Genomic DNA, 20,297 nt, shown 5'->3' with positions numbered 1-20,297 from the left:
GAATAGTCCTCTCAGGAAGAAAAGAGGAAAGCCTACCTCTCAGTATTGAAAGGTGAAGGTGGGTTCCACTCTCAAACAAAGAAATCCATCATCTAAGAGATGTAATTCTATAGAAGTAATTTCATCTTGCTGACTTCAGTAGCCTTTATGGCTTTGGAGTCATCATTTGCATCAATAACACAGGAAGGTGATGAGTTGTGTTTCTGAGGGTCGGGGAGCAACACAATACCTTTACAGGTGGACATCCTTTCTATTCACTATGTCCACAGTGAATCAGGTGTATGGACCTCAAGACATTTTACATAACTAATGTCAGATTTTGAGTAATTGAAATTTCCAATCTGATGTGAGCAGTTCCTCAGTCCTTGTCCAGAACTAATGGGAGTTCACATACATTTTGGAATTCAATGGATGTTTGTGCCAGGCACGGTGGCACAGTGGTTAGCATCGCTGCCTCACAGCACCAGGGACCGGCATTCAATTCCAGCCTTGGGTAACTGCCTGTGTGAAGTTTGCACGCTCTCTCCGTTGCTGTGTGGGTTTCCTCCGGATGCTCCGGTTTCCCCCTGCAGTCCAAAGGTGTGCCGGTTAAGCGGGTTGGCCAGGATAAATTGCCCCTTAGTGCCCAAAGATGTGTAGGTTAGGGGGATTAGTGAGGTAAATATGTGGAGTTGCGGGGATAGAGTGAGGGTGGGCCTAGCTGAGATGCTCTGTTGGAGAATTGGTCCAGACTCAATGGGCCAAATAGCCTTCTTCTGCATTGTAGGGATTCTATGGTTTAAATTGCAGACAGATGCAAAATCATAGCTGATCTTCATTCTCACTTCTATTGTATAATTGTGTGTACCTTCACAGGTGGGCTGCTGCGCTGTCCAATTTCCAGAAGCTCCACACGCCAACATACCAGGTCCAGAAAGCTCTGACCCTTCAGTACAGCTAAAGTGACACGTCGAGTTGTAACTGAATTCTCCAAAGGGATGTGTGCAATTCATCAATTCATTTCCAAGTCTCTGCAGCCTTCCACACTGTACAACTGAAGAATATGTTTCACATTAGCATACATTAAACTAAGCTAAACAGGTTGGACATCTTCCAACTACCTTTATTTTCTCCAGTATTACTTTAACTGATTGTACCTTCACAGTTGGGTTTCTGCCCTATCCATCGTCGAGAAGCTCCACATTGAAGTCTGACTGATCCATGAAGCTCAAAACCTTCATCACAGCTAAAGTCACATGAAGAACTGTAACTAAAATGTCCAAAGGGATGCTTGCAGTTCATAAATCCTTCTCTAGGAGTTTCCAGACTTCCACATGTTGTGGCTGAAACGTAAACATTAAAAGATTTGATGTACACAAATTCAAAAGTTATCAATTTAAAGTTTAAGTTCAAACTTTAATCATTTATTAGTGTCACAAGTAGGCTCACATTAACACTGCAATGAAGTTACTGTGAAAGTCCCCTAGTCGCCACACTCTGGCGCCTGTTCGGGTACACTGAGGGAGAATTTAGCATAGCCAATGCACCTAACCAACATGCCTTTCAGACTGTGGGAGGAAACTGGAGCACCCGGAGGAAACCCATGCAGACACGGTGTAGCAGTGGATGTTGAAACCCTTGCTCATTTAGGGGCTTTTAAACCAAAGTAGGTTAATTTAAAATAGGGACCATGATGTGCCTTATACCAAAGGTATTACAATGTACCTCCCACATATATATTATGAAGGTATTGACTATTAAACACAACATAATCAATAGTAGTGAATTGTTAACAAATATCGTAATTTTAAAATGTAGTTTTGAATGTCTTGTAAGCTTCCGGCCAAGGTGCCTGCCCTAAAAGCATAATGGGAAAAGCAGAACCAGACAGGCCACATAGAACCTAATCAGTGAACGGCTTTGGAAGGCCTTGCAGCTGGAAGGTACTAAGATAGTGATGTGAATAGAATAATTTAATTGCTAATTAGAATGAATAGGAGCGTTCTGTTCCTTACTCTTGCCTCTCTAGGGGCTGTGATAATTAGACATAGGATGATTTCCTTTCGGTTCTGTGGTAAACCACTGTTATCTGTTACCTGTTGCGGTTAACCACTGTTAGTTAGTATTTACTATTACCTGTATATGTGGCACATCCCTGTCGGCTCCGTCCAAGACTCCTTCCCCTGGTCCGGGTATAAAGGCGGTGGCTCCTCCCCCTAGCCTTCAGTACAGACCAGATCTCCGACAGGGATGGCTCCAAGTTCTTGCTAATAAAAGCCTATTTGTCTTGCTCACAACTAGTCTTGACTTGATTGATGGTGCATCAATTTCATTAGCAAGATTTTTTTTAAATGGAGCAGTTGCTAAAACCCGACAGACTGAATCTGGATCCTCAAACTGCAGGAGCGTCAGACACGTTTGATCACTGGCTGAAATGCTTCGAAGACTACATCGAAGCCTCCACTGCTGTCCGTACGGATGCCGACAAACTACGGGTGCTCCACGGCCGGGTAAGCGACGTAGTATATTCTACGATTCGGGACGCGGAAAATTACAAGGACGCTATCGAACTTTTAAAGGGCCAGTATAACAAATGGCCTAATGAAGTCTACGCGAGACATCTCCTCGCTACGCGCAGACGGCAGCCAGGAGAATCGGTTGACCAATTCCTGCGCGCGTTGCGACTGCTTGGCCGGAACTGCAACTGCAAGACTGTGACTGCCACCCAATACACAGAGGACTTAATCAGGGATGCCTTTGTCACGGGCATCGGAACTACCTATATCCGACAACGGCTACTGGAACAGGGTGCGCTGGACTTAAAGAAAATGGTGCAACTGGCTGAATCCTTAGAGATGACCTCCCAATATCTCGAGGCCTACTCACCTGACCACGTGGGCGCATCGTGGACACCGCAGCTGTCGCTACCGGAAGGGCCACAGATCTACGCCGCCCCACGTCTCACCGGTGATCTGACCACTGCAGCAGCCTCTGGAGGCCCGAAATGCTACTTCTGCGGCCTGGGTAAGCACCCCCGACAACGCTGCCCGGCGAGGGAGTCGTTCTGCTCCGCGTGCGGGAAGAAGGGGCACTATGCCAAAGTCTGCTGTAAGTCTACCGCCAAATCCACGAGCGCCGCATGTGACCCATGGGGGCCACCATCTTGGATGACCCCGGCCGCGTGCGACCCGCGGGGGCCGCCATCTAGGATGACTCCGGCCACGTGCGACTCGCGGGGGCAGCCATCTTGGATGGCGTCATTGGCCGCCGGCGACCTGCGGGGGCCGCCATCTTGGACGACTTCGGCCGCGAACGACCAGCAGGGGCCGCCATCTCCTACCTCATCAGCCCCCTACGGCTATCTGCAGGACTCAACGGTGGCGTCGGTTACCCTGGACCAGTCCAAGCCTCATCGACTCGCCAAGTCCATGATGGACATCAAGGGAAACGGGCACAGGGAGCATTGTTTGTTTGACAGCGGGAGTACAGAAATCTTCATTCACCCTGATACGGTGCGCCGATACGCCCTTTCCGTGCGGCCCGTCAAGCAAATGATCTCCATGGCATCGCAGTCCCGCTCTGTAAATGTCCTCGGCTGCTGCGTGGTGACCCTGAAGGTGCGGGGCACAGTATACGATAACTTCAGGCTCCTCGTGCTGCCACATCTCTGCGCTGCTGTACTCCTGGGGCTAGATTTCATGACCCATCTGAAGAGTGTCACTATACAGTATAATGGGCCTTTTCCCCCGCTCTCCGTCTGCAATCAGCAGCGTCTAAATTGCCCACCGCGCACCACCTGTAGTCTCTCGACCCTTAAAATCGTCCCTCCCTCCTTGTTTGAGAATCTCACTCCTGACTGCAAGCCCATCGCCACCAAGAGCAGGCGGTATAGTGCTGGAGACAGGGCCTTTATCAGGTCCGAAGTCCAGCGGCTCCTCAAGGAAGGGATCATCGAGGCCAGTACCAGCCCCTGGAGAGCACAAGTGGTAGTCGTTAAGTCTGGGGAGAAACACAGAATAGTCATTGACTACAGTCAGACCATTAATCGATATACGCAGCTGGACCCGTACCCCCTTCCCCGCATATCTGACATGGTCAATCAGATTGCACAATATCGGGTGTTCTCCACCATTGATTTGAAGTCGGCATACCACCAGCTCCCTATCCGCCCGGAGGACCGCCAATATACGGCGTTCGAGCCGGATGGTCGCCTTTACCATTTCCTTACCAACAGGGTCTCGGTCTTCCAGCACGAAATGGACCGAATGGTAGACCAGAACGGGCTGCGGGCCACCTTCCCGTACCTGGATAACGTCACCATCTGCGGCCATGACCAGCAAGACCACAATGCCAACCTCCACAGATTCCTGCACACGGCTAGTCTCCTTAACCTGACCTACAATAAGGAGAAGTGCGTGTTCCGTACACACCGCCTCGCCATCCTCGGGTACGTAGTGGAGAATGGGGTCATCGGCCCCGATCCCGACCGTATGCGTCCCCTCCTGGAACTTCCCCTCCCCACTAGCCTCAAAGCACTGAGAAGATGCCTGGGTTTCTTCTCGTACTATGCACAGTGGGTCCCCGACTATGCGGATAAAGCCCGTCCGCTCATAAAATCCACCCTTTTTCCCCTGACGGCAGAGGCCCGTCTGGCCTTCGACCGCATCAAAGCTGACATCGCGAAGGCCACGATGCACGCTATAGACGAATCCATCCCGTTCCAGGTGGAGAGCGATGCGTCTGACTTCGCCTTAGCCGCCACTCTTAACCAGGCAGGCAGACCCGTGGCCTTCTTTTCATGAACCCTCCAAGGCCCCGAAACTCGACACTCCTCTGTCGAAAAGGAGGCCCAAGCCATAGTGGAAGCTGTACGGCACTGGCGCCACTATTTAGTTGGTAAACGGTTCGCCCTACTCACGGACCAACGATCCGTTGCCTTCATGTTCAACAATACGCAGCGGGGCAAGATCAAGAACGACAAGATATTGCGGTGGAGGATCGAACTCTCCACCTACAATTATGATATCTTGTATCGGCCCGGGAAGCTCAATGAGCCACCTGATGCCCTGTCCCATGGAACATGCGCCAGTGCGCAGGTGGACTGGTTACAGGCTCTCCACAACAACCTCTGCCACCCAGGGGTCACCAGGTTTTTTCACTTCATTAGAGCCCATAACCTGCCCTATTCTGTTGAGGATGTCAGGTCTATATCTCGAAATTGCCAGGTCTGCGCGGAATGCAAGCCGCACTTCTACTGACCAGACAGGGCACACCTCATAAAAGCCACCCGCCCCTTTGAACGCCTAAGCATTGACTTCAAAGGCCCCCTCCCCTCATCTGATCGCAACATATACTTCCTCAATGTCATTGACGAGTACTCACGTTTCCCCTTTGCGATTCCCAGCCCAGATATGTCCTCGGCCACAGTCATCAGGACCTTCCACAGCCTCTTCACTCTGTTTGGTTACCCCAGCTATATCCATAGCGACCGGGGATCCTCCTTCATGAGTGAGGAACTGCGACGGTACCTGCTCTCTGAAGGCATAGCCTCGAGTAGGACTACTAGCTACAACCCCTGGGGTAACAGACAGGTGGAGAGAGAGAACGCAACAGTCTGGAAGACCGTTTTACTAGTGCTACGGTCTAAAGGCCTTCCAGTCACCCGCTGGCAAGAGGTCCTACCGGAGGCACTACACTCCATTAGGTCCCTCCTGTGCACGGCAACCAATGCCACCCCCCACGAACAGATGTTCGTGTTCCCCAGGAAGTTTTCCTCAGGGACTCCACTACCGTCGTGGTTGGCATACCCGGGCCCTGTCCTGCTTCGGAAGCATGCCAGACCCCCTGGTCGAAAGGGTTCAACTCCTCCACGCCAACCTCCAGTACGCCTATGTGGCGTACTCCGATGGGCGGGAGGACACGGTATCTATCCGTGACCTAACGCCCGCAGGTGACTCAGGGACCACTATGGCCTCCAAGCCCTCACCCCCAATCCCCAACTTTGTCCCTACCACATTAGAACCACTATACACTCCTCTCACCCCCGTATACAGCTCGCCTGAGCCCCAGGAGTCGTCACCACGCACTCGACGAGCGGACGAGACTACGGATGACAACAACGTCCTGGCACTTGAAACGACACCGCGACCTGAAACTACATCAGAACCGGCATTATGGCGGTTGCAGCGGCAGAGCAAGCTTCCAGATAGACTGAACCTGTAAATATTGTAAATATTGTTCACTCTGCCTCACCCCCCGGCGGACTCTTTTTTAAACAGGGGGTGAATGTGGTAAACCACTGTTGTCTGTTATCTGTTGTGGTTAACCACTGTTAGTTAGTATTTACTATTACCTGTATATGTGGCACATCCCTGTCGGCTCCGCCCAAGACTCCTCCCCCTGGTCCGGGTATAAAGGCGGTGGCTCCTCCCCCTAGCTTTTAGTACAGACCAGATCTCCGACAGGGATGGCTCCAAGTTCTTGCTAATAAAAGCCTATTTGTCTTGCTTGATTGATAGTGCATCAGGTTCCCACAGCCAAGTGACCAGGGGGAACCTTGAACCTGTCAGACATGCATAGGTAAGGTTGCTAGGCAACAGGGGGAAGATCTCCAGGTCCAGTTAGCCAATGAGTGCCTAATTATGCTAAAGGGTAGAATGCTGTTGGCCGAGGTAAATAGTGTGTATTAATGTAATTGGATCATCCAGTTTGGATGACAGGTGAGGAGGGGAATATGAATCTTAGTAAATAGTATATCAGAAGTGTTCATGTGATGCAATTTCAGAGAGAGCGGCAGGAAGCTATCCTGCATCTCTCTGTCTCCCAATGCGCACTGGTCAAATAAAGAACGTCTTTAACCACATACTGTCTCTCGCAAGTCTTTGTGTTTTGCTGGACTCAGCTACATGCAGGACCCTGAAGATTGGAGGACCCGGTGAATTCCCCTAACACACGGGAGAACGTGCTGACTCCACACAGACAGTGACCCAAACCAGGAATCGAACCTGGGTCCCTGGCACTGTGAGGCAACAATGTACCACCATGCCACCCAACCAATTTACTTGATTAAATTAACATTTTAAATTCTGCTTTGAAATTTTTTCTTTCGGTGGATATTGTTGGAGACTATACCTTCACAGTTGGGTGTTTCTGCTGTCCACATTCCTGTTGCACTGCACCGGAGACTCTGAGAGCCCTGCAATGTAAACCCTGCTGCACACTGGAATTCACACCTGGAGTCAAAGCTGAAGTTTCCATTAGGATGGACGCAGCTCATAGTCGCTTGCTCAGGAACATTGAGAGTGGCACACTGTTCAACTGGACAGGAGGGATTGGAATAATACATGAATTATTTATGTCATTAAAGATTATAATAATTGATTATATCTAAGGTCAAATATTGCCTTGTGTTGGTACCATTGAGACGTTGATTTTGACTGTAATTAGTTGAGGATCTGTTCTGTTTTTAATCATACAGAAAGCTATTATTTTATATTTCTTCATTTATAAGTATTGTTTCAAAGTGCAGAGTCTTCTTTGTCTAACTAAATTACTTCACAAACAGTCACTGTATTGTCTACGCAGATGACATGAATACCAGCTGTGGGATGGTGACAGAACTCTGGCAGAGACTAAAACAACTCACAACTTAAATATTCTTTTCGAATGCAAGCTGAGCTTCCAATTCCATGTGATTCCCATTACTAAGACTGCCTACTCTCAAGTCTGTAATAATATAGTCCACCCCGATCAGCCCATCTGTGGCGTTTATTCTTGGCTACTCTGCTGGTCTCCTGGCCAGGCTCCTATTCCGATTTCACTAGCTTCATTTTACCCAAAACTCTGCCACCAGTATCTCAGCATTCAGCAAATCACCCATCACCCCTCTCATGCTGACCCATATAGTTAACTAAAACCTCAAATTTAATATTCTCTTTCTTGTGTTCAATCAGCCCATGATCTCGACCCTCACTGTCTTTAATATCCATTAACCTGATAATCCTCCTCTGGATCTGCTCTCACTCAGGTTATGTCAGTTTTGGCGGTATAGCTTTTCAGAGTTCCTTTTCAACAAACCAACCAACAACACCTAGTTCATGATCCGATCCTCTGACACAAAATCTCAGCTCTTTCACGTGCCTGAGCTATTTGTACCAATTTTTAGGATTCAGTTCCTTTGAGCTTGCTCATACATCACTTCCCCAAGAGCTTCTGGAACTCTCTTTTCCTTGCTGCCTATTAGAAAACCAACCCTTTCATAAAGCTGTGCTGGCTTCTCTGTACACTAATTCTCCTCTTTTTGTCTCTGTCTGGCTTCTCTTTGTGTCTGCATCTGTGTGCTGATTGCTTACGCCCTCCCGTTCTCCTGCTTCTAGCTCTCCTTTGTGTCTGGTCACATGGCTTCTTTGTATTTTAACTTTCTTCTGGTAATGCTGTCAGGTCACCAGGGCCACTTGATCACATGGACCGGGGTTTTTCTTATTATTCAAGAAAATCACAGTCGATCCTTTTACAATTTATACAAGCTGTTTATGTCATATTAAAAACAATTAAAAACTTATCCAGAACAATTAGATTCCACACACATATTAAAGAAATGACCAATTTTCCTTGCCGTACTGCTTCTGGGTTAAAGGCCATCACAATATTAGCTTTCCTTTATGAAACTGACTGAGTGGATAAACCTTTCCAATGAGTCAGTCAGTCATATGAATGCCTTGTGTGAGTTATATTGATAATTTTCTGCAGTGATGTGGGCACATAGTGAAAATTCAGAGGCCATAAACAGGTCTCTTGACCAGGGCACACTATCCCACATTAACTAACTGCTGAGTTGGGTGAAAGCATGGGCTTACTCACAGAATCTGCATGAGAAGAGAGTGTCTGGAGGAGCCTGTTTTACCCACTGATTTGTAGAACATGAGACCCTCATTTCATGAACAGATTCAAGGGATGACACTAGTTGAAGACTGGTTACTTTTTCTTGGGGTGGAGACGCTGGCATTGGACTGGGGTGGGCACAGTAAGAAGTCTCACAACACCAGGTTAAAGCCCAACAGATTTATTTGGAATCACGAGCTTTCGGAGCCCTGCTCCTTCATCAGGTGACTCAATTTGATTCCAAATAAATCTGTTGGACTTTAACCTGGTGTTGTGAGGCTTCTTACAGTTTTTCTTGGGTAAGAGGGGAGTATCAGCGACTCTTACGACCTCACCAATTTCAAATTATTTTGCTGAAGGGGTAATTTACAATCAGAGTGTGCCCATCGTAGCAGTCGAATCTAAATCCTTCACCCTTTGGATTCAGGGTACATAGAAAAAGACTCTTACCAAACTCACACTCTGGTCCACAGAACCCTTCGTCGCATCGGCATGTGTAATTTCCAATAGTTTCCACACATTCTCCACGTCCACTGCATGAAGTAGGCTTGCACGATGCTATTACAGAGCGTAACACAAACCCAGAAACATGTTCAAGGAACTGTGCTGAGAAGCAATGTGACATAAACTATGGGGGGTAGAACACCGAGGGGCGGATTTCCCGTCCCTGTTTTCGGTGGGCAGGGATGCCGATGAGGAATGAGAATCCAGTGGGAGTCTCCAAATGGCTTTCACACTGGCAGGATTTATCGTTCAGATTGCCCCTGCTCCCCTCCAGCCCTGTTGCCAGATGGTGAAATGGGGTTCCCACCATGAAAGGTAGGAGAGAACCCATTACTTCACACTTAAATATCATTGATAGCCTTCCCCACTCTATTATACCCCATGTTAGCATTTCTAAAGGTTAAGTGTATTTATTATTAGTCACAAGTACACTGCAATGAAGTTACTGTGAAAATCCACTAGTCGCCACACTCCGGCGTCTGTTTGGGTAACACTGAGGGAGAATTTAGCATGGCCAATGCAACTAAACAGCACGTCTGTTGGACTGTGGGGGGAAACCGGAGCACCCGGAGGAAACCCACATAGACGCAGGGGGAATGTGCAAACTACACACAGACAGTGACCCAAGCCGGGAATTGAACCCAGGTCCCTGGTGCTGTGTGGCAGTACAACAGGTCCTGACTAAGGGCCCTAGTGAAGAGAACCAGGGGCACACAGGAAAGTTCAGCCCCCAGGAGGGACATAGAATCATAGAAACCCTACAGTGCAGAAAGAGGCCATTCGGCCCATCGAGCTTGCACCGACCACAATCCCACCCAGGCCCTATCCCCATATCCCCACATATTTACCCGCTAATCCCTCTAACCTACGCATCCCGGGACACTAAGTGGCAATTTAGAATGGCCAATTAACCTAACCCGCACATCTTTGGACTGTGGGGGGAAACCGGAGCACCTGGAGGAAACCCACACAGACACGAGGAGAATGTGCAAACTCCACACAGACAGTGACCCAAGCCGGGAATCGAACCCGGGTCCCTGGAGCTGTGAAGCAACAGTGCTAACCACTGTGCTACCATGTCACCTCATGACAGGGTCATGCCCGGGCCCTGCTGGGGGAGGTTTCTGTGGGGGAAGGGGGGGTGTCCTTAGGTGAGGGTTTCCAGGAGGTTCCTTGGGGGTAGGGTTCCTATGTACGTGGGGGTGGGCACATGTCTGGGGGGGAGCGGGGGTCCTTTTTTACATTTAGAGCCCGCTCCGGCAGAGTGATATCCTGGGACGCGTCCCTTAACGTTTCTTTCTAAGTATTTGAAAATACGGCATGAAATCCCAGCAAAGCAGCTGGCGGGCTGTCCTCTGCTTTTCCCACCGGAGAAAACACCAAAAAAATGGTAAAGTTCCATCTGGAGAGTTTAATTCTGCCTGCAGCTCAGCACCATTCTAATTCATTAGTAATTCATTCCAAAATGTTTTTAATTTCTTCTGGTATTTTTTTACCTCTCCTTCTTCCACACATTAAAAATTGTATTCCATCATAATGCAGTCATCAGACCATAAGATGTAGAAGCAGAAGTAGGCCATTCAGCCCATCAAGTCCGCTCTGCTATTCAGTGAGATCATGACTGATCTGAAATGATGAGGGCGATTCTCCCAAAAGTGCTGAATTGGTGGGAAAATTGTTCGAGCTCACGACTGTTTTCTCAGTTCAACTTCTCCGCACTCTGTGCGCTGCAGAGGTCCCAATCGTGAATATCATTAAAAAACCCAGGGGGGCAGGGCCTATTTGCGCCACTGTTTGACAGTTCTGGAACTCTGCGCATGTGCAGTGGTCCCGATCTGTCAGTCTCCCCATTTGCTGGCCAACTCGATCGCTGGCCAGCCCGGGACCCCCGCTGTGCTGCCCCTCCAGCACCTCCCCATGGCCTGATTGCGGCCCCCACAACAATTCCCGCCAGCCCTGACCGTCCCCCTCCCCAGAGTGCACCGATGTCCAGCCCAACCCTCAGCAATGGGTCCCCCCACCCCCTCACCCTGGCAGACCCCTCCCCCGCTGGACCCCCGGCAGACCACAACCCCCCCCCCCCCCCCCCCCCAGCCCGCCCCAATCGCTGGCCTCCCTTCAGCCCAAACCGATCGCCATGCAGAGTGGCAGCGGGACCCCCCCACACCCACCAATCCCCCATAGGCCCTGCCCACAATAGGCCCCGCCCCCTTGGACCCTGCCCGATGCCAAGGTGCTTTATAACTTAATGTTGCTTTTTCCCTCAATTCCACCCCTCTTTCCTGGCATAGTTGTAGAACTAGCAGCGTTGTTGCATTGGTGATTGTGCAGAAGCAGACAGAGGAACTATCACTATGGTTGTAAATTGTTATTGGCAGACTGGAATTGTTTTCAGAGGGACTCCTGCTCTATAATCAGTTTGAACTGTTGGTTTGCTGTGATCAATCTCTTCCTTCTCTGTTATAGTGTTCATCACATCATATAAACTCCCTCATGAAATGAATAGGAAAACGCTGTGTGATAGCACTGTCGCCAACACCTTTCATTAGCAAAGTGATGGAAGATGTCAACAATAGTGTTATCAAGTTGTACTTAACAATAACCAGCTCACCGACACTCAGTTTAGGTTCAGCCAGGTCCACTCAGCTCACTACAGTCTTAGTCCAAGTATGGACAAAAGAGCTGAACTTAAGAGGTGAGGTGAGAGTGACTGCTCTTGACATTAAGGCAGCAATTGACTGATTCGATTTATTATTGTCACATGTATTAGTATACAGTGAAAAATATTGTTTCTTGCGCGCTATACAGACAAAGCATACCGTTCATAGAGAAGGAAACGAGAGAATGCAGAATGTAGTGTTACAGTTATACCAAGGGTGTAGAGAAAGATCCACTTAATGCAAGGTAAGTCCATTCAAAAATTTGATAGCAGCAGGGAAGAAGCTGTTCTTGAGTCGGTTGGTATGTGACCTCAGACTTTTGTATCTTTTCCCTGAAGGAAGAAGGTGGAAGAGAAAATGTCCGGGGTGCGTGGGGTCCTTAATTTTGCTGGCTGCTTTGCCAAGGCAGCAGGAAGTATAGACAGAGTCAATGGATGGGAGGCTGGTTTGCGTGATGGATTGGGCTACATTCATGACCTTTTGTAGTTCCTTGCAATCTTGGTCAGAGCAGGAGCCATACCAAGCTGTGATACAACCAGAAAGAATGCTTTCTATGGTGCATCTGTAAAAGTTGGTGAGAGCCGTAGCTGACATGCCAAATTTCCTTAGTCTTCTGAGGAAGTAGAGGCGTTGGTGGGGCTTTCTTAACTATAGGGCCCTATTTTACCATTGCGTCACGCCCGTTTTAAGGTGCAAAAACATGGTAAAGTCGGGTGTGAGGCCATTAGCGCGATCCACACCCACGTCCGCGCAAATAGCCACTTTACCGAAACCCGGGAATGGCGGCGATCCGATTCGCGCCCGGAACGGGCGATTTAAATGAATTTGCACGCATTTAAATTGAATTAATGAACTGCCCGCCCAACTTTATCAGCATTTCCCCCTTTACCACCGCGTTCGCCGATCCGGAATCGCACCAAAATGGACCTGCTGAATAAAAGTCTGAATCGGGCGCTCCAGCTGCTGAAGAGCGCGTTCAGAGCTTCCAACGGCTCTCTGACTCAGACCAGTGGTGGGGGGGGAGGAGGGAGGCGGGACAGATCATTCTCTGGTTGGAGGGGGGAGGGGTGTGAGGCCAGATCGTTGTCTGGTTTGAAGGGGGGGAGGGGGAGGAGGCGGGTCAGATGGTCCTCTGGGGGGTGCGTGTGAGGCCAGATTGTTCTCAGAGGGGGGGAGGGTGAGGGTCATAGAATCATATAAACCCTACAGTACAGAAAGAGGCCATTCGGCCCATCGAGTCTGCACCGACCACAATCCCACCCAGGCCCTACCCCCATATCCCTACATATTTATCCACTAATCCCACTAACCTACGCATCTCAGGACACTAAGGGCAATTTTAGCATGGCCAATCAACCTAACCCGCACATCTTTGGACTGTGGGAGGAAACCGGAGCACCCGGAGGAAACCCACGCAGACACGAGGAGAAAGTGCAAACTCCACACAGACAGTGACCCAAGCCGGGAATCGAACCCAGGTCCCTGGAGCTGTGAAGCAGCAGTGCTAACCACTGTGCCACCGTGCCACCCTGAGTGAGGCCAGGTCGTTCTCTGAGGGGGGAGGGAGGTAGGTAAGATGTATCTTTGGTGCGGGGGGGGGGGGGGGGGGGAGGGGGGGGAGGCCCGATCGCTCACTGGTGGGGAGGGCAGATGGATCTCTGGTAGGGAGGGGAGGAGGGGGGAGGGGCGCCCGCTGCCTTTCTGCGGGCGATCGGTGGGGGGTGAGGAAGGGGCAGGGATCGCGATTGGTTTGGGTAGCGGGGAGGGGGGGGGCTGGATACGGGGGGGCAGTGATGTGTGTGTGCACCATCGCTCCTGCTTTTCGCTCCTGGGCCGCTGTTTCCACTTTCTGCGGCCCGGGAGCGATCTGACACGGGCGCGCTTTTTCAAATTTATTTCCAACTGCGCACGCGCAGTTCAGAGCTCCGATCGTTTCTGCCGTGCTAGGCCCCGCCCACAGTGCGATTCGGACCCGCGATTTTTTCTTTCAGGCTGAGTGCGTATGGGGGCGCCTGGAAGCAGATTCCCAAGTCGGATCTGAATTAAGTCCAGATTCAGCACTTAGAATGAAAATGGTAAAATCAGGCCCATAGTGTCAGCATGGGGGCACCAGGACAAGTTGCTGGTGATCTGGACCTAAACCCTTGAAGTTCTCGATTCTTTCTACTTTGTCCCCATTGATGTAGACAGGAACATGTTCTCCTTTACGCTTCCTGAAGTCGATGACAATCTCCTTCGTTTTGTTGACATTGAGGGAGAGATTATTGTTGCTGCACCAGTTCACCAGATTCTCTATCTCATTCCTGTACTCTGTCTCGTCATTGTTTGAGATCCGACCCACTACAGTGGTGTCGTCAGCAAACTTGAAAATCGAATTGGAGGGGAATTTGGCCACACAGTCATAGGTGTATAAGGAGTATAGTAGGGGGCTGAGAACACAGCCTTGTGGGGCACCGGTGTTGAGGATGATTGTGAAGGAGGTGTTGTTGCCTATCCTTACTGATTGTGGTCTGTGAGTTAGGAAGTTCAGGATCCAGTCGCAGAGGGAGGTGCCGAGACCCAGGCCGTGGAGTTTGGAGATGAATTTCACGGGAGTAATAGTGTTGAAGGCTGAGCTGTAGTCAATAAAAGGAGTCTGACATAGGTGTCCTTGTTATCTAGGTGTTCCAGGGTTGAGTGCAGGGAGATGGCATCTGCTGTGGACCTATTGCGGCGGGAGGCAAACTGTAGTGGATCCAGGTAGTCCGGGAGGCTGGAATTGATCATGCCATGACTAACCTTTCGAAGCACTTCATAATGATGGATGTCAGAGCCACGAGATGATAGTCATTAAGGCACGCTGCTTGGTTTTTCTTAGGTACCGGGATGATGGTCATCTTCTTGAAGCAGATCGGGACCTCAGATTGTTGTAAAGAGAGGTTGAAGATATCTGTGAATACTCCCGCCAGCTGAACAGCGCAGGATCTGAGTGCTCGTCCGGGTACCCCATCTGGGCCAGTCGCTTTCCGTGGGTTGACCTTCAAGAAAGCTGCTCTGACGTCTGCAATGGTGACCCCAGATACAGGTTCATCCAGGACTTCCAGGGTGGCGGGCATGCTCTCGCTGACCTCTTGCTCAAAACGGGCGTAGAATGCATTGAGCTCATCAGGGAGAGGGGTGTTGGAGCCAATGATTTTACATGCCTTCATCTTATAGCTTGTTATGTCTTGCAGACCTTGCCATAATCGGCGAGAGTCGGCTAGCCTGGGACTCTAGCTTGGTCCGGTGTTGTCTTTTGGCATCTTTGATGGATCTCCTTAGACCGTATCTGGCTTTCTTGTCAGTGTCGCCTGACTTGAACGCCTCAGACCTGGACTTCAGCAAGCAGTGGATATCCCGGTTCATCCATGGTTTCCGGTTGGGAAACACACGGATTTTCCTCTTTGGCACACAGTCTTCTACACACTTACTAATGAAGTCAGTTACTGTAGTGGCGTACTCGTTCAGGCTGGTTGCAAAGTTTTTAAATACTGACCAGTCCCTTGACTCCAAGCAGTTCCATAGGAGATCATCCAATTCCTCAGACCAACATTGCACGACTTTCTTTGATGGATTCTCCCGTTTCAGTTTTTGCCTGTAAGCCGGGAGCAGGAACACAGCTGTGTGTGTGGCATTAAGAAGCCCGATCAAAACTGGAGTCAATAGGAATCAGGGGAAAACCCTCTGCTGGTCGGAGTCATACCTGGCACAAAGGGAGATGGTTCTGGTGGGAGGTCATTCATCTCAGCTCCAGGAATTCACTGTGGGAATCCCTCAGGGTAGTGTCCTCGGCCCAACCATCTTCAGCTGCTTCATCAATGACCTTCCCTTTATCATAAGGTCAGAGTTGGGGATGTTCGCTGATGATTGCACAGTGTTCAGCACCGTTTGTAACTCCTCCGATACTGAAGATACTTGGAGCTATATCACTGTTCCTTCACTGGCACTAGGTCAAAATCCTGGAACTCCCTTGCAGCACTGTGAGTGTACCTACACCACAGGGACTGCGGCGATTCAAGAAAGCAGCTCACCACCACCTTCTCAAGAACAATTAGGCTTGGGCAATTAATATGGGACCAGACAAATAAACAAAACTTGAGAGCACAGAAAAATGAACCAGAGGCTTCCGCTATAGCGTACTAATAATGCCAATTAAAGATTTTTGTGGGCAGGCTCGGAGGCCATTTAAGCCCCCGGGTGATCGGAAACTTGCTCACAAAGCAATGGGAACCAAACAGCCTAGAAGTGCCAGTTGGGCACTGCCAGTGTGCCAGGGGCAGTGATGAGGGGGTGAGGCCTGCGTGGGGGCCATGACAGTGGGACCATGCGTTGGGGGGGTCTGATGGGGATAGTCGTGCAGGGGTGGATCGTGAAGGTGGACTTGATTGGGGGCATGTCAGGTGTCATGCAGACGTGGATTATGTCTGGGGTCAGGAAGGGAAGCTTTCGGGAGGGCCCCGGTGCCCCGATGCCAGCGACCTGTGTTGGGGTGAGGGAAGGGGAACATGCTGCTGATGGGATGTTGGGTCCCAATGTCCGTGTGGTGAGGGAGGGGGTCTTCCAGTGTACTCTGAGGTCACCCTTGTGAAATGGCTCCTGAGCCCTCTGAAAACGGGCTTTCCAGCGTGCTTTGGCAGTGAGATGCGGTGCAGTGCAGTGCGATGTGGTGAGGTGCGGTGCGGTGTGGTGAGGTGCGGTGCGATGAGGTGCGGTGAGGTGCGATGCGGTGAAGTGCGGTGAGGTGCGGTGCGGTGAGGTGAGGTGTGGTGAGGTGTGGTGAGGTGCGGTGCGGTGAGGTGTGGTGAGGCGCGGTGCGGTGAGGTGAGGTGCGATGCGGTGAAGTGCAGTGCGGTGAGGTGCGGTGCAGTGCGTTGAGGTGCGGTGAGGTGCGGTACGGTGAGGCGCGGTGCGGTGCGGTGAGGTGCGGTGCGGTGCGGTGAGGTGTGGTGAGGTGCGGTGCGGTGAGGTGCGGTGCGGCGCGGTGAGGTGCGGTGAGCTGCGGTGAGGTGCAGTGTGGTGAGGTGCGGTGCGGTGAGGTGAGGTAAGGTGAGGTGAGGTGAGGTGAGGTGCGGTGAGGTGTGGTGCGGTGAGGTGCGGTGAGGTGCGGTGAGGTGTGGTGCGGTGAGGTGCGGTGAGGTGCGGTGAGGTGTGGTGCAGTGAGGTGGGGTGCGGTGCGGTGAGGTGCGGTGAGGGGTGGTGCGGTGAGGTGCGGTGAGGTGAGGTGAGGTGCGGTGAGGTGTGGTGCGGTGAGGTGCGGTGAGGTGCGGTGAGGTGTGGTGCGGTGAGGTGCGGTGAGGTGCGGTGAGGTGTGGTGCGGTGAGGTGCAGTGAGGTGCGGTGAGGTGAGGGGAGGTGCGGTGAGGTGTGGTGCGGTGAGGTGCGGTGAGGTGCGGTGAGGTGTGGTGCGGTGCGGTGAGGTGCGGTGAGGTGAGGTGAGGTGCGGTGCGGTGAGGTGCGGTGAGGTGCGGTGAGGTGTGGTGCGGTGAGGTGCGGTGAGGTGAGGTGAGGTGCGGTGAGGTGTGGTGTGGTGAGGTGCGGTGAGGTGTGGTGCGGTGAGGTGCGGTGAGGTGGGATGCGGTGCGGTGAGGTGCGGTGAGGTGCGGTGAGGTGTGGTGCGGTGAGGTGCGGTGAGGTGTGGCGCGGTGAGGTGCGGTGCGGTGTGGTGCGGTGAGGTGCGGTGAGGTGCGGTGAGGTGTGGTGCGGTGAGGTGAGGTGAGGTGCGGTGAGGTGTGGTGCGGTGAGGTGGGGTGCGGTGCGGTGAGGTGCGGTGAGGTGCGGTGAGGTGCGGTGAGGTGTGGTGCGGTGAGGTGCGGTGAGGTGCGGTGAGGTGAGGTGCGGTGAGGTGCGGTGCGGTGAGGTGGGTTGCGGTGCGGTGAGGTGCGGTGCGGTGTGGTGAGGTGCGGTGAGGTGTGGTGCGGTGCGGTGAGGTTCGGTGCGTTTAGGTGCGGTGAGGTGCGGTGAGGTGCAGTGCGTTTAGGTGCGGTGAGGTGAGGTGCGTTTAGGTGTGGTGCGGTGCGGTGAGGTTCGGTGAGGTGCGGTGCGTTTAGGTGCGGTGAGGTGCGGTGAGGTGAGGTGCGGTGCGGTGAGGTGAGGTGCGGTGAGGTGCGATGCGGTGAGGTGCGGTTCAGTACAGTGCGGTGAGGTGAGGTGCGGTGCGGTGAAGTGCGGTCACGTGTGGTGAGGTGCGGTGTGGTGCGGTGCGGTGAGGTGCAGTGAGGTGCGGTGAGGTGCAGTGAGGTGCGGTGAGGTGCGGTGCGGTGCGATGAGGTGCGGTGCGGTGTGGTGCGGTGAGGTGCAGTGAGGTGCGATGTGGTGTGGTGTGGTGCGGTGCCGTACGGTGCAGTGAGGTGCAGTGCAGTGCGGTGAGGGGCGGTGCGGTGAGGTGAGTGGCGGTGAAATGCGGTGAAGTGCGGTGAGATGCGGTCAGGTGTGGTGAGGTGAGGTGCCGTGTGGTGTGGTGCAGTGTGGTGCGGTGTGGTGAGGTGCGGTGAGGTGCGGTGAGGTGCGGTGTGGTGTGGTGCAGTGTGGTGCGGTGTGGTGCGGTGAGGTGCGGTGAGGTGCAGTGCGGTGAGGTGCGGTGAGGTGCGGTGAGGTGAGGTGAGGTGAGGTGCGGTGCGGTGCGGTGCGGTGCGGTGTGGTGCGGTGTGGTGAGGTGCGGTGCGGTGGGGTGCGGTGAGGTGTGGTGCGGTGAGGTGAGGTGAGGTGCGGTGAGGTGTGGTGCGGTGAGGTGGGGTGCGGTGCGGTGAGGTGCGGTGAGGTGTGGTGCGGTGAGGTGCGGTGAGGTGCGGTGAGGTGTGGTGCGGTGAGGTGCGGTGCGGTGAGGTGGGGTGCGGTGCGGTGTGGTGCGGTGTGGTGCGGTGCGGTGTGGTGAGGTGCGGTGAGGTGTGGTGAGGTGAGGTGCGGTGTGGTGCGGTGTGGTGCGGTGAGGTGCGGTGTGGAGTGGTGCGATGCGGTGCGGTGTGGAGTGGTGCAACGCAGTGCAATGCAGTGAGGTGCGCTGAAATGCGGTGAGGTGCCATGTGGAGTGGTGCGATGCGGTGAGGTGCAGTGTGGAGTGGTGCGATGTGGTGAGGTGCAGTGTGGAGTGGTGCGATGCGGTGAGGTGCGGTGCGGTGTGGAGTGGTGCGATGCGGTGTGGAGTGGTGCGATGCGGTGAGGTGCGGTGCGGTGTGGAGTGGTGCGATGCGGTGCGATGCAGTGAGGTGCGCTGAAATGCGGTGAGGTGTGGAGTGGTGCGATGCGGTGAGCTGCGGTGTGGAGTGGTGCGATGTGGTGAGGTGCAGTGTGGTGCGATGCTCGTCTAAGAGACTGACACGGATTACCCCATTATTCTCGCTGTTATGACACTAAGTGCCGAGTCTGGGCATAATGCAGATCTGACTTAGAAATCCGCTTTCAGGCGCCCCCATACGCTCTCAGCCGTCTCCAGTCCGATTCGTGCTGTGGGCGGGGCTTAGCGCTGCTGGAACGATCGGAGCTCTGAACCGTGCATGAGCAGTTAGAAAAAAATTGGAAAAAGCGCGCCCGTGTCGGATCACTCCCAGGCTGCAGAAAGCGGAGAAAGCGCACCGGGAGCGAAAAGCAGGAGCGAGGTGTATCTCGGGGTGGGGCGGGGAGGCGGGGGAGCGCAGATGGATCTCTGGTGGGGGGGTACAGATGGATCTCTGGTGGGGGTGCAGGGAGGTCTGCTGCCACTCTGCGGGCGATCGGTGGGGTGGGAAGGGGGCAGGGGTGGTGATCGGTCTGGGTAGCGGGGGGTGGTGGATAAGGGGCACAGTGATTTGTGTGTCCCCCTTATTCACCCCCCCCCACTACCCAGACCGATCGCCACCCCTGCCTCCCTCCCCCCCCACCGATCGCCCGCAGAGTGGCAGCGGACCCCCCTGCCCCCCACCAGAGATCCATCTGCCCCCCACCAGTGATCCATCTGCCCCCCACCAGAGATCCATCTGCAGCCCCCACCAGAGATCCATCTGTCCCCCCACCAGAGATCCATCTCCCCCCCCCACCAGAGATCCATCTGCCCCTCCCCCACCAGAGATCCATCTGCCCCCCCCCCGACCAGAGATCCATCTGCACCCCCTCCCCAAGATACATCTTACCCGCCTCCCCCCCCAAGACAACGATCTGGCCTCACTCCCCCCCCCCCCCCACCACCCCCCAAGACAATGATCTGGCCTCACTCCCCTCCTCCTCCCTCCAACCCGAGAATGATCTGACCCGCCTCCCTCCTCCCCCCACCACTGATCTGAGTCAG

At 52.8% G+C, this 20,297-nt stretch overlaps 1 protein-coding gene across 1 annotated transcript in view; it reads right to left on the bottom strand.

Annotated features, from left to right (window-relative positions):
* Nucleotides 1-20,297, bottom strand: part of LOC144497752 (P-selectin-like) — a 72,321-nt gene that overhangs the window by 10,949 nt on the left and 41,075 nt on the right. Inside the window, exons 19-22 of the mRNA XM_078219191.1 lie at nt 9,310-9,417; nt 7,111-7,296; nt 1,137-1,322; nt 848-1,033 (exon numbers count right to left, since the gene is read on the bottom strand). Of these exons, the coding sequence (XP_078075317.1) occupies nt 848-1,033; nt 1,137-1,322; nt 7,111-7,296; nt 9,310-9,417 (666 nt within the window). The remainder of the gene's footprint in view (nt 1-847; nt 1,034-1,136; nt 1,323-7,110; nt 7,297-9,309; nt 9,418-20,297) is intronic.

Source organism: Mustelus asterias, chromosome 8 (genome assembly GCF_964213995.1).
Source record: "Mustelus asterias chromosome 8, sMusAst1.hap1.1, whole genome shotgun sequence".
Taxonomy (NCBI): Eukaryota; Metazoa; Chordata; class Chondrichthyes; order Carcharhiniformes; family Triakidae; genus Mustelus; species Mustelus asterias.
The sequence above is the reverse complement of the archived record's forward strand: the minus strand, read 5'-3'. Positions and strand labels throughout refer to the sequence as shown.